At 39.9% G+C, this 13733-nt stretch overlaps 1 protein-coding gene across 7 annotated transcripts in view; it reads right to left on the bottom strand.

Moving 5' to 3' along the window:
• The window catches only part of COBL (cordon-bleu WH2 repeat protein), a 438118-nt gene that overhangs the window by 87720 nt on the left and 336665 nt on the right, over positions 1-13733 (bottom strand). For all 7 annotated transcript variants that reach the window (XM_029589712.1, XM_029589714.1, XM_029589716.1 and 4 more), the window contains one exon: positions 3721-3838. In XM_029589712.1, the coding sequence (XP_029445572.1) occupies positions 3721-3838 (118 nt within the window). The remainder of the gene's footprint in view (positions 1-3720; positions 3839-13733) is intronic.

Genomic DNA, 13733 nt, shown 5'->3' with positions numbered 1-13733 from the left:
TGTTACACTGGCCAGCTCTTAGCCCAGAAGTTAACAGAACAAGCTAAAAAAATCACTTTTCTTCAATACATAAATTAAACTGGGCAAAAAAAAAATATTAGTTACACAGCTCCAAGACAAGAAAACATTTCACTTATCTTTTAGAAGGGAGGCCACCTTAGCATTTAGTGATAAATGCAAGGTCTTAATTATCTCTGGGAACCTTTCATACAATGGCCCTTCTGACTGCCTAATCCAGTTATGCTACACTGGCTAGTTCTTAGCCTAGTGGTTAACAGAATATACACAGAACCTCAATGTTGTGAGATGGCTCATGTGACTGGTTAAAATAACTATTGATAATCCATCTGTTCTACTAGGAAATCACATGTGCAGTTGCTGCTGTTCTTTCCTGCTCAAGGATCTTTATTGTGAAAAAATGAAGCTAGAACAAAAGAAATAGATAGTGGCTGGGTCTGACTGTCAGGCCGCTAGTAATTAATAACTAGGGGGGTCAACATTAATATATGCCTGGCTATTTAAGTTAGTCAGATAAGACTTATCCGATTTATCCCGCTAAGTAGCATTTGAATATCTACCCCTAGAAATCCTAGCAAAAAACCAGTTTCTCACATAACTAGGTCTATCTGGCAGGCTACATGCTCTTCATGCTGACCTCATCAGAACCAATAATAATATGAACCAATAGTCAAGACCATATACAGACCACCCCAAGGATCTCATTTTTGAATAGTGACTCTAGTTCCCAACAAGACATTTTAATGTCTTTCAAAACTCCCTAGCTTTAGTGACATATAAAATTATAGGAAGTAATTTTCAAAAGGATTTACGCACGCAAATAAGCTTAGGAGAAGTGCTACTTTTACACATGTGACTCCTTTGAAAATTCACTCCATAGGGCTGAATTTTCAAAAGATTTTACGTGTATAAATGAGCTTTTGAAATGCTACAATATATCCTACTTTTATACACGTTAACGCCTTTGGAAATCCACTCCTAAGTGTGCAACTTCAACACAGTCAGACAAATCAGTTATGAAAAAATGTGACAGCCACAATATTTGATCAACTTAATACATTCATTGATTCTAATAATGTCTTAGAACAGTATAAATTTGGCTTCTGAAAATACCATAGTACTGAACTTCTTCTATTATCTAGCTTTGACACCATTAGACAAGGTTTTGACTGTGGAAAAGCATATCCTCATTCTTCTCGATGCATCTGCAGCATTCAATATGATTGATCACAAATACTCGAGACTCACCTAGAATCACTAGGGCTATCAGGCCATGTATTATCTTGGTTTACCTCCTATCTTTCCCATAGATATCAACAAATTAAAGTTGATTCCTCTACATCAACTTGGCATCCAGTTAGCTCTAGTGTACTACATTACCTACAGCATTATTTAAAATCTATAACCTCCACTTTGTCTCGTACTAGCAGACGTTGGGGTAAAATACAAAATTTATGCTGACGATATCCAAGTTTTCTTCCCCACCAAAACAATTTGGGAGCAAACTGAACAATTTCTTCTACAAGGTCTCTCTGCTATTCAAAACTGGCTAAATCAAAATAAACTTGCACTGAATATAAGCACAACAGAAATCATGCTCCTCTCGAGATTTATAGTCTCCAATGCCCCAAAGAACATCTACTTTAGAAATCAATGTATTTCAATTTCTGAATCTGTCCGGAATCTGGGTATATTCATTGACCCAGCATTAGCAATGAGTGACTATATCAAAGTTCTAGTACAAACTTCTATCACAAACTCAGATTACTACGACATCTTAAACCATTCCTTGATGTTAATGATTTCTGCATCATTCTGCAAGCTCTTCTTTTCTCTGGTATTGATTTCTGCAATTTGCTATTCGCAGGTCTTCCAGTATACGCCACTCATCTTCTTCAAATCATCCAGAATTCTGCTGCATGTCTATTAACTGGTACTCCAATTCGCAAACACATTACCCCTGTCTTACAATCACTTCACTGGCTTCCAATAACCTATTGGATGCAATACAAACTAGCTACCATTATCCATTCTATTATCTATAATTTGTTGATAAACTAGCTACCATTTTCCTACACTCCCCTTGGATTACAGTTATTATGAAAATTCATTTTCTCACCAAAACTCTGCGCTCATCCAGCCAAAATCTGTTAGATATTCCTTCACCAAAGGCAGCTCACACAGATGAAACCATAAAACGTGCCTTTTCCATAGCAGGCCCAACACTTTGGAACACATTTCCAAAAGAAATTAGAAATTTGAAGCAACCCAAGTTCTTTAAGAAGGCCCTAAAGACCCACCTATTTAAGCAGGCACTTGAATGTTAAATATCTTACGCAGCCCCCATTCTTTCATTTCATGTCATTAGGTTTTGTCATGACGTATGCAATTTTACATTGTTGTTTTTATTATTATGACGTATGTTATTTTACTATGGTTTGCTTTAATGTAATTGACTTTGGATGTTATGATGTACCCCGCCCTAAACATAGGAAGGGCAGGTAAGAAATGTTTCAAAATAAATAAATAAATAAATAAATAAATAAATAAAATAATATTAATTTCACACAGCTGAAGAACTGTATTGAATTTTGTTTCTAACTGGTATGTAAAGTATATTCTGTCTCATGATCAAAGAAGCATATTCTTAGTGCAGGCACATCAATAGCAAGTTATAAGTTCCCTTGTTGTCCATGGGTGACTCTGAGAATGGCTACACATACTTTTTGCTAGGTTCCAAATGAAGCACTAGATGAAAACTGAGAAACCAAAAGACAAAATTCCTTTTATTTACAATACTACTAGTTAATCAACGTGAGGACTCAAACTTGAGGAACCAACTTGACATATGAAGAAGGGGCCTGAGAGGTCTTGAAAGATCCATGTACCACAACATTTTTCTTACTGGTCTATAAGGATTCCAGCTTTCTATGATGCAAATACCAAACCAATATGCTACACTAACAACCTGACCACCAAAATGCTGGTTAAATTATGACACTGAAAATGAAAAAAAAATGTGTTTCTCTATGTGACATTTAAGCTCTCGTGGGGTTTTCTGATTTTGTCTTGGACTTCAGCTGCTGATGAGCTATTTGCTCTTAAGCACTCAAGAAACATATGTTTGATATAAATGATTTTGGTTTAATTGATCCCCATGTGGTGAGGCCCTTTTTTCTCTAATTTTATCCAGTTAAAGTTCCGCTTCAGCAGACGGCATGGGCAACTTGTAGCTCAGATGTGGCCCCAAAAGAGAAAGCCCACCTTCTATGCCTGCGAATGAGCAACAGGGAAGGATCTTGCCATTAGGAGCTGCTGGGTCCATCCAAGTGACCCGAATTGGCCACTGTGAGAGACAGGATGCTGGGCTCAGCATAGCACTCATGTTCGTATACCTTTAACGAACAGCACGTCCAAAATAAATGAAAGCCATGTTCACAGATAGGTTATGCATATCAGTTAGTGTAACATGCACAAACAATCCTATCAGACTCCAAATATTGTAAAAGTTGGGTGTGACTGACTTTTTGAAACCACAGAAGTCAGCTTAACTTCAATTATAGACTTGCAGACTTGCTCTGGCAGGCCCTTTTTTTTCCCCTCTCTGCCTCCAATTTCCCATGCAAAGTGCAATCTTAAAAATGACAAACAGACAGTAGTGGCACACAGGGCCCATGCATTCCTAGAAGAAAGGAAGCTCACCAATGCTGCTTTTTCTCTTCTCTTCCTTCTCTTCTGCTGGGTTTGGCACGACAGGAGCTGGCGGAGCAGGGGCGCGCCGCTTCTTTTTCTGCAGCTTATTTATTGATGTTTTTAAAATCTAAAAAAAAAAAAAAATAGAGAGAAGGGTATATATTATTGTACAGCTGAACAGCATCATCAATCTCATGTACTTGAGAATGTATGCACAGAAAAAGTTTCACTTCACAGGGAGATTTTTCATGCCAGCGCACACAAAATATCCTTGCACACTGGCTGTAGTATGGAGGAAGTTTACTGGATAAAATCAAAGTGGTTTACAAGGCGGGAGGAGTTTGTTTTTAAATTTTCCTGTAAATGCAATTGCAAGATCAAGGATAATGCTCATTAGGGAATTAACAAAGGGGCAAGGTCATGGTCTGGAATATCAAGAAGGGAGACTTGAGATACTGATGTAGCTTGGCAACTGAAACAGAACATCTCTCATGTCTTAAAAAAAAAAAGGAACATCACTTTTGAGCCCTGACGATACTTCACATGTGCACATGACAAGAAGGAATACAAGCCCTCTGTTAACGTAATACTGAACTTAAAAATGGTTACTTTTAGGAGGTTCCATGTTTAGAAGAGAGTCACAGATTACATCTACATGTGGTTCACTGTGTATGTGATGTGATTTGAGATATCATTGGCACTAAGGACCCAATCATAAATGTATTATTATCTGAGATTTTTATTTTTGGCTAGGAGAGACAGTTCTTCCAGACAGCAGCTTAAATACATTTAAAATGAACAGTGACAGTAATATTTTTCACTGATGTGAGGCTAGGGCTAACTGAATTCATTTTTTGAAGAGTACACAGTACACAGGGGGCTTTCTTCTGGAAACACCATCAGGTGAGTCTGTATAGGGCTGACACTTCAGCTTATTCTAGTTTTTAGAAATCGCAGAGGCTGGGAGCTGATGATTTGGGAAGAGCTAGAAGGCTTGATTTGCTTCTACTAGTTTATAATTATTACCTCAATGTGTAACCAGGCATGCATCTACGTGACACCATGTGACCATCATCAGACCACCAGATGATATCATTCCTGCTATGAGTTATTATCCTTTAATATTCAAACAAGTGGTAATCTTTACTACTGTACAAAATGTTCACTTTCATTGCCTGGGTTCAAGCCAAACCAACTTACAAGCCAACTCAACTGTCTACAGCAGGGCAAGGTTCACCTGTTGAAATGGTTCATGGGGAATGGTTCCTATTGTAAGAGCATTCTGCCTTTCATTTCTCACGCCAAACAATTACCCTTTGCCCAAATGAGAGCTCAAGTGTGAAGAAAATTAGTTTGGCCCAGTCAAATCCCTGATATATTGTATAATGCTTCCCACAGACATAACCAGCATATCTTCCTTCTCAGTACAGCTGAGAGAGGAAATAGAAAGTTACCTTTTTCCTACCGAAAACAAAATTGGATTGAATTATTTTCTGCAGATATTCTCCATATTGACCAATCTTATAAAAAAAAGTTATTACAGATTTGATTATACATATATATTCACACACACACGCATCTGGATATAGATAGATTCAGAAATAGATACAAATATACTGGTTCAATGTATATTTTGTATCTTGGACTTTCAGACCTGTAAAAAGATTCCTTAACCAGAGATTTCAGTATTTAAAATAAAAGGTGCCGCTCTTTCTGAATAAGAGCACCTCTGTACTCACCTCCCTCGTATATCTGATAAAGAACTATAAAATCTTATGGTGTAATAAAAGAAAAGAAATTACACAATATATTTTGTATTCTATCATGGCATCACAGTAATAACAGGCGTCCTTCTTCAATAAATATATGATAATATAGCTTGTTGGCAAACAGCAATGCCTCAAGTACACCCAGTGACATAGGTACGGATCAAGAGTATCATATAAACTATATAAAGATGTTATTTATTGTCAATTTTGGTAAACTAAAAGTACATAGCGTGATGGGGCTGGCTAGGACACATCTGAGAGTATTAAGAGAGTTTTAGGGAAGTCCTGGCAGCTCTGCTGGCTGACATTTTCAATACTTCTTTAGAGTCAGGAATAGTACCGGAGGACTGAAGACAGGCGGAGGAGGTCCCTCTTCATAAAAGTGGAAATAAGGAGGAGGCTGGGAACTATAGGCTGATTAGTCTGACCAATGTGGTGAGTAAATTAATGGAATCGCCACTAAAGCACAGGATAGTGCAGTTTCTGGAATCTAAAGGATTACAAGATCCAAGGCAGCATGATCATAGCAGAGGTAAATCTTGTCAGATGACATCTGAACAATGTCTTTGACTGGGTGACCAAGGGTTGGAACGGGAGAGAGCGTTAGATTAGTGTAAATGGATTTCAGTAAGGCCTTTGATATAATTTTGCTTAGGCAATTTATAAATAAAGCGAGTGCCCTTGGTATGGGCCCTTAAGTGACTGACTAGGTTAGAAACTGGTTGAGTGGGAAGCGACAAAGAATAGTGGTAAATGGAGCTCATTTCAAGGAGAGGGGGCCCTGCTAGTGGTGTGCCACAGAGATCGGTAATTAGACCAGCTGTGTTCAACATTTTAATATGTGATATTGTGGAAGAACTGTCAGAAAAGGCTTGTCTTTTTGCAAATTATAACAAAATCTGCAACAGAATAGTCACCAGGAAAGTGTGTAAAATATAAGGAGGGATCTAGGGAAACTTGAGGAATGATTTAGAGTTTGGCAGCTAAGATTTAATGCTAAAAAATACAGTTATGCATTTGGTCTTCAAAAAACCAAGGGAGCAGTTGAGTATAGGGTGTAATATTGTTCTATGCATGAAAGGAGAACTATCTGGGGGTGATCATTTCTGATGATCTCAAGTGGCCAAACAGGTGGACAAGGTGATGACAAAACGAAAGATGCTTGGGTACATTGGGAGAGAAATGGTCAGCAGAAAAAAAGAGGTGATATTGCCCCTGCATAAGTCTCTAGTGGAATACTGCATACAATTCTGTAAAGGTCCCAGAAAATAGACTGGAAGGTGGTCTGTCAAAGCCAGAAGGCAAATAATAAGCAAGACAGACCAACTGCCTTAGATTAAAAAATTTATTTGCACATATATTACTTGATAAAAAGGACCCCAACTCTGGCTGAGTTTCGCATAAGGCTGCTTCAGGGGCTAGAAAATAACCAAACATAAACACACATAATTAAAATTGCAAAATAATCAAATAAAAACATAAAAACAAAATCCACAGGGCATATACTTACAAAATATATAATCAAATAAACACATATAAATACATTTAAATAAATTAGTGTAGATAATAAAGTATGCACACAGAGTAGAAATGAACAATTAATAATTAAAAAACAAGTAAAAAAACAAGAAAAGAAACAAGTAATGTATTAGATAGGAAGAAGTGTACCTTTAACAGGCGTAATTAAAAGTCAATTTTTCAGGTTTTCGATAGTGATCTAAAATAAATTATACTGAATACAACATAGCATGAGAGATTAATTAATTATAATAACAGACACAAGAAAATTAATATAATGTATTAAAAATATTTTTTAGATTGGCACCTATTTTTAATACATAATATTAATTTGTGTCTTATTATAATTAACAATTATTTACTCTAAGGCAGTTGGTCTGTCTTGCTTAATATTTACAATTCTGTAAAGTACACCTTCAAAAGGATATAAACCAATTGGAGTGTGTCCAGAGGGTGGCTACTAGAATGGTCACTGATTTTTGAAACAGACAGCGATCTAAACATGTATACCTTACAGCAGTGGCTCCCAACATGGGGTCCGTTAGAGCATCCCAGGGAGTCCTCCAGAAATGATGCAAGAAAGTTTAGCTGGTGAGAAAATAAGTAGGCTGCTGCTACCGGTGATTAGCTGAGTTGCTGCCACAGGCCAGGAGAGTAAGATTGTGAACTTCTTCTACGTTCAACTTTCGACACGGTGAGATGGAGCTTTGATCAGCTTTTCTCTTATGTCTTCTTGTCATTTCCTCTGCATTTGACACCAAATTCTTCTCTTTAGGTTACACTCTTCTGGGATCTCTGGGGTTGTTCTTTCCTGGTTTATCTCTTATCTCTCTAATAGGATCCAACAGGTTAATATCCAATCTCATTCTTCATCATGGTTTCCTTTAGGTTCTGGTGTTCCTCAAGGATCTGTGCTGTCTGCAGCCTTGTTTAACATCTAACATCCTTATGCCGTATTATATCTAATCTTAGCATTCGTAACAAACTTTATGCCGATGACATACAGTTCCTCTTCCCTCTCAAAGAAACATGGGCACAAACAGAATCTTTCCTTCTCTCTTGTCTAACAACTATTCAAGGAAAGCTCATTGTGGGCAGTGTAAAGGCTGCGTCTACCCCCCTCCCTACCCACCAACCTTTCCCAATTATTGCAGACTCACACAACTTCATCTGATAACAGATTTATTGTTGGACAATAAATGGCCGCAGCCCATTGAAATGAATAACCAGCAATAATCAGCAATAAATAACATAGCAATCACATTAACATAACTAATAACAGCATAACACGCGATCAGCACTCCTCCTCTCGCTGAAGGTAGGAAAAAATTTGAGTTTAGCACGCAATCAGCACTCCTCCTCTTGCTGAAGGTAGGAAAAGATTTGATGCAGCTGCTCTGCCGGAGCCCGAACGAAAAGGGGGCCAGCCCGCACTGGTTCCCCCTTTTCTATCAGCCGCTGCCTCCCCCCCCAAGGCCCTCCCCCAGCACCGCCTACCTTGCCTTCCACGCCCCCATTGCGCCCTGCTCCCTTACTAAGTCGCATGCTCTAAATCGCAACAAACTAGCACTCAATATTTCCAAAACTGAAATCATTAGCTTATCATGTTTTCCAATTCTAAATACACTGAACAGTTTTCAATTTAATAATCACACAATTTTGTTCTCTCAAAAGGTTCATAACCTTGGAGTTATTATTGACTCTGCCCTCTCAATGCATGATCATGTCAAATTGGTCATTCAACCTTCTTTTTACAAATTAAGACTTCTCCGACATCTCAAACCTTTCCTTAATTCAACAGACTTTCAATCTGTTTTACAATCTCTCTATTATTTTTCAGCATCGACTATTGTAATTCTCTCCTAATTGGCCTTCCTGCTTATACTACCCGTCTACCATAAATCATACAGAATTCAGCTGCTAGGCTTCTAGCAGGAGCTCCTATTCATGATCATATCACCCCTGTACTGAAATCTCCACTGACTCCCTATTCTATAATGTATCCAATAGAAGCTGGCCATAATCACACATTCCTCTATTTACAATATTCTCTCTCCTTGGATCTCATCTGTTCTTAAAATTCATGCTCCTGCCAGATCGTTAAGATCCTCCTTTCAGACACATGATGTTCCTTCCTCAAGAGTAGTCCATCTGGATGAGACTAGAGAATGCATGTATTCCTCTGCAGGCCCTCTCCTATGGAACTCCCTAGCAAAAGAATTAAGAAACCTCCAAGAAAAGCCCTTCTTTAAAAAAGCTTTGAAAACACACTTATTTAGGAAAGCATTCCCAAATCAGGTTGGCAACGTATCCTTTAATATGTGCTATTCCTTTGCACACACTCTAGCAGAGATTTGATATTTCTTCTATTGCAACTGTTGTACCTTATTTTAGTGTATTTTAATTTACCATTTGTTACTTATTTGTAACTCGTTATGGGCTGGATTTTAAAAACTTACGCAAGTAGCCAGGCCTTACGCGCGCTGGGCCAATTTTCAAAGGGTCCAGCCACGCGCATAAACCCCTGGGATGTGTGTAAGTCCTGGAGCTAGCCAAAGGAGCAGTCCGGTGGGCAGGGCTAGAGGCGCCCGGCACAAATAAACATGGGTATAGCTTGCTTATTGCGGCAGTTACTACCCCTAACTAATTAAGCTAGATATTTCACTTAGATGCAGTTCCAACACTGCTCTCTACATTAATGGTGGGGGTGGAAGGGAAATAGAACCAAAAGGTTACTAAGAGCCAAGAGTAACAGATAAGTATGAGAAAAAAAAAAAAAAGAGGGGTGCGGAACTTGCTGGGCAGACTGGATGGGCCATTTGGTCTTCTTCTGCCGTCATTTCTATGTTTCTAAGTTTCTATAAGTGTGTGGGAGTCCCTGAAACATTTTGAAGCTGCAAAGGGGTCCGTGTTCCCTGAAAGGTTGGGAACCTCTGCCCTAGAGGAAAAGCAGGATGGGGAGATGTGATAGAGCATGTAAATATCTTCATGGTATCAATACAGGAGAGGCAGGCATCTTTTAATGGAAAGAAGGCTTGGCCATGGGATGAGGATGAAAAGGAGTACAATCAGGAGTAATCTAAGAAAATATTTCTATACAGAGTGGGTGGTGGATGCAAGGAACTGCCTCCCAGCAGAGGTGGCGGAGACAAGGAGAATATCTGAAGTCACGAAAGCATGGAACAAGCACATGAGATCTCTAAGGAAATGATAGAGATTATAGAGCTGAGCAGCTGGTGTGGATGGGCAGATTAGATAGGACGTATGGTTTCTTTCTGCCATCATGTTTCTGTTGTTTCTATGGTACAACTGGGAAGGCAAACAAATTGCAAAAGCATAATAGACATTGTGCTTTTTTCTTGCAGTTGAATATACCAAAACAATAGAAAATCATTTGTTCTGGCTGGCTGGCTGTTTCTTTTGTACAGAAGTCAAGCCTTAACATTATTATGCAAGGTAATTTCTGATCCAGATTTTGCTGTTACGGTCCTCCATTGACAGCAATTCACAGCTTTCCATTTTTTGAATTTCATTTTTCCTCCACTGGAGTTCTCCAAAGAACCTGATAAAATTATTAGGTGGCAGTCAGGTTACTGCAGAATTAATTAGAGCACAACCTTTACGATGGAGATACCCTCTCTACCATGTCAGTCAACGAGCATGGTGTGACCCAAACCTGACAAGCATTGCTCATGAGCCGCTGCATAAGACTTTCCATTCAATTCATGCCAGTGGTTAAAAGCTCCTATTAGGAAAATAATTTACAGTGCTACAAACAGAGGGGCATTGAACACCTGTTTTGGGGGTCTAACGCATTAATATGAATTTGTGATAATGCCTATGCTTTATCACAAAATTGTTTTTTGCCAATGCAAAAAAAAGACCATATTGCAATAAATATTTTAATGGTGAATACCCTTGATGCAGAGAGAGGATGCTGGAGACTCTCGAAACGCTATTCAGTGTCAGATTGCCCGATCTTGATAGCAACATTTTTATGTGCGGCGATCAAAATGCAAAAAAAAAAGGAGAGAGACTGATGATGACAGTAGTTGTTGAAGTGTAAGATTTCATGGTCTCTCAAAAATAAATTCAATGAACATGTGTAGATTCTAACACAGGTTAATTCGTATTTGTGCAGACAATACAAATGTTTAGCCCTGGAGGGTTTTGTTTTTTCCATTGCATGTATTTTGCTCTTGACTGAGAATCAACACAGAGAGAGGGGTGGGAGAGAGAAATTCTCATGCCTCATCGCTTCCTGGAACTCTCTCCAATTGCAGGTTCCAACTACCAGAGAAGAGCAGCTACCTACAGCAGGATGAAGGGGGCCCTGTCTGATGGTTCTATTGTTCCTACAGACAAACAGGTTTTCCTGTCCAGGAAGAGTGGACTAATGCAACTCCTGTCTTATTTACATTACATTATTTTGCATCAAATGTAAAACACTCCCTGCCTACAGAGAGAATCACAGAAAATATTATGCCCACATAGTGCTATAATTATTAATTTCCTATTTTTTATTTGCAGGTCATTTGCTTCATTATAACTAGATTGCTCATATTACGAAAGGCTCTTATAATGGGTCTAGAATTAGATGCTTCCATTGGCTTAGTCATTATAGCCTAAAGCAAGCAAAAAAATCCAACAACTCTGACATTCATCTTGATGGACAATTATCCTACAATAATTTAATAGTTCAGAAAGAAAGCACCCAGCTGCAACTGGTGTTCAGGAATAGACACGGCTGCTGAAGGGAAATCACTGGGCACAAGCACAGTTCCACAGCTCAAGAAAAAGAATGAGGGTAAATCACTCACACGCTACTGCAAACATTAGAAATGCAGAGATCTGAGACTCTCCCAGAAAGAGAGATGGGCCCTAGTTGCAATAAGGGTTCTGCCCATTTCATGACTATAGAAATAAATAATTTGAATATACCTCTAGAATTATAAGTTGCTAATGGGCATTATTTTTCTTTCATTACAGCTATTTAAGGGGGCGAGGCTCCTATATTTTACAGAGGTGAACAGCATAGTTAGGACGGTGCCCATTATCACCCCTCACAGTGACATTGAATTGAGAGACATCTTTTTTTTTTGGCCCAGTTTTTACTCTTTTCTCCTTTTTCCAGCTCAATCGGAACCAGTACTGGGCTCTTGATGCCATGAGTCTTCACTCAGCAATGACCCCGCTCATCGTCCCCGTTTGGCAGCATTTATTTTCCCCCTGCCACTTTAAATGTGTGGCGGCAGCCTCGGGACCCATGTTAAGGTCCATGGCCTCCCACCACAAGGTTTGAGATGTCGGAGAAGTCCTGGGGGAATTCTGCGCTACTGCGAAGTGCAGAATTTGCGCAGAATTTGCCCCCTGCGCAGAATTTGACAATTCTGCGCAGAAAATGGCAAAGGAGACCCCGGCATGCTGCGAACAGAGTACACCGTTTGTGGCAAAGATGAAGGCCCTTCAGCGCACTGCTCACGATGAAGATGAAGGCCCCAGTGCGCTGTTCGCGGTAAAGATGAAGGCCCCGGCATGCCGCAAACAGAGCGCACATGCCATTTGCGGCGAAAATGAAGGCCCCTGCATGCCTCGGGACGCACTCCACTTATGGCAAAAATGAAGGCCTCGGTGAGCATGAATGTATGTAGAGAGGTATGTGTGTGTGTGTGTGAGGAGGGGGAGGGTTATGAGAGAGGGGATGAGCGTGTGAGAGAGGGGAGGGGTTTGAGAGTGGGAGGGAGTGTGAGAAGGGGGGAGGATGAGAGATGAGGAGGGATGGGGAGAGAAAGAGAGAGCAGGGGGAGGGGTGAGAGCAGGGAGGGTGAGCAGGAAGGCGTGAGAGAGAGAGAGCAGGGGAGTGTGAGAGACAAGGGAGGGTAAGCAGAGGGGGTGTGAGAGAGAGCAGGGGGGTGTTTGAGTGTGGGTGCCAGAGAGAGGGAGCCTATATGAGGAGATTGTGAAGTAGTGTGTATGTGTGTGTGAGAGATTGGGAGCTGGTGGGTAACAAAAAGGGATTGTCTGTATGCAAAGATGCTAGTCTATGTGAAGAGATTGTGTATGTGTAAGAGAGAGACATAGGAAGCCTGTGTGAGGGTGTATGCGTGAAAGAGAAAGGGAGCATGTGAGAGTCTGCATGCAAGAGAGAGGGCCCTATATGAGGAGATGTGTGTGTGTGAGAGAGTGAGGGAGCCTGTATGAGGGTTTGTGTATGTGCACCAGAGAAAGGGAGCATTTGTGTGAGAGAGGGAGGGACAGAGGGAGCCTGTGTGAGGGGCAGTACTGAGAACAGGGTCAAACTCTGGGACTGGAGATAGAGTGGAAGGGGTTGAACCTAGAGATGGAGGGAAGAGTTACTGGCAGGTGGAGGAGTTGGGGCCTGAGAGGACAAAGTGGCCAGGGGAGTAGGGAGAGCGAGTGGAAGGGACACTCTTACAGTGAATTTCTAGGGAAATTCACCTCAAAATATTTAAAGTTCTGCATCTTTAAGTAGTAACTTTTTTCTCTATTAATTTAAAATGTAATTACTTAAAGGCTGTCATGTAAATTGTGTTATTTTGACCAATATAAAGTGTAGAATTTTGAGTTTTTGTGCACAGAATTCCCTCAGGAGTAACACATCTAATGCTTGTCAGGGAGATGTAGTTATTTTATTGTGGCTGACTACCTTCTCAGTTGGCTGCGATAAAATATTAGTATAGAATTGCCTAGTAATGACCTTCTTTGCATGCATTT

This window comes from Rhinatrema bivittatum, chromosome 2 (genome assembly GCF_901001135.1).
Source record: "Rhinatrema bivittatum chromosome 2, aRhiBiv1.1, whole genome shotgun sequence".
Lineage (NCBI taxonomy): Eukaryota > Metazoa > Chordata > Amphibia > Gymnophiona > Rhinatrematidae > Rhinatrema > Rhinatrema bivittatum.
Note: the sequence above shows the minus strand (reverse complement) of the source record. Positions and strands in the feature narration are given on the sequence as shown.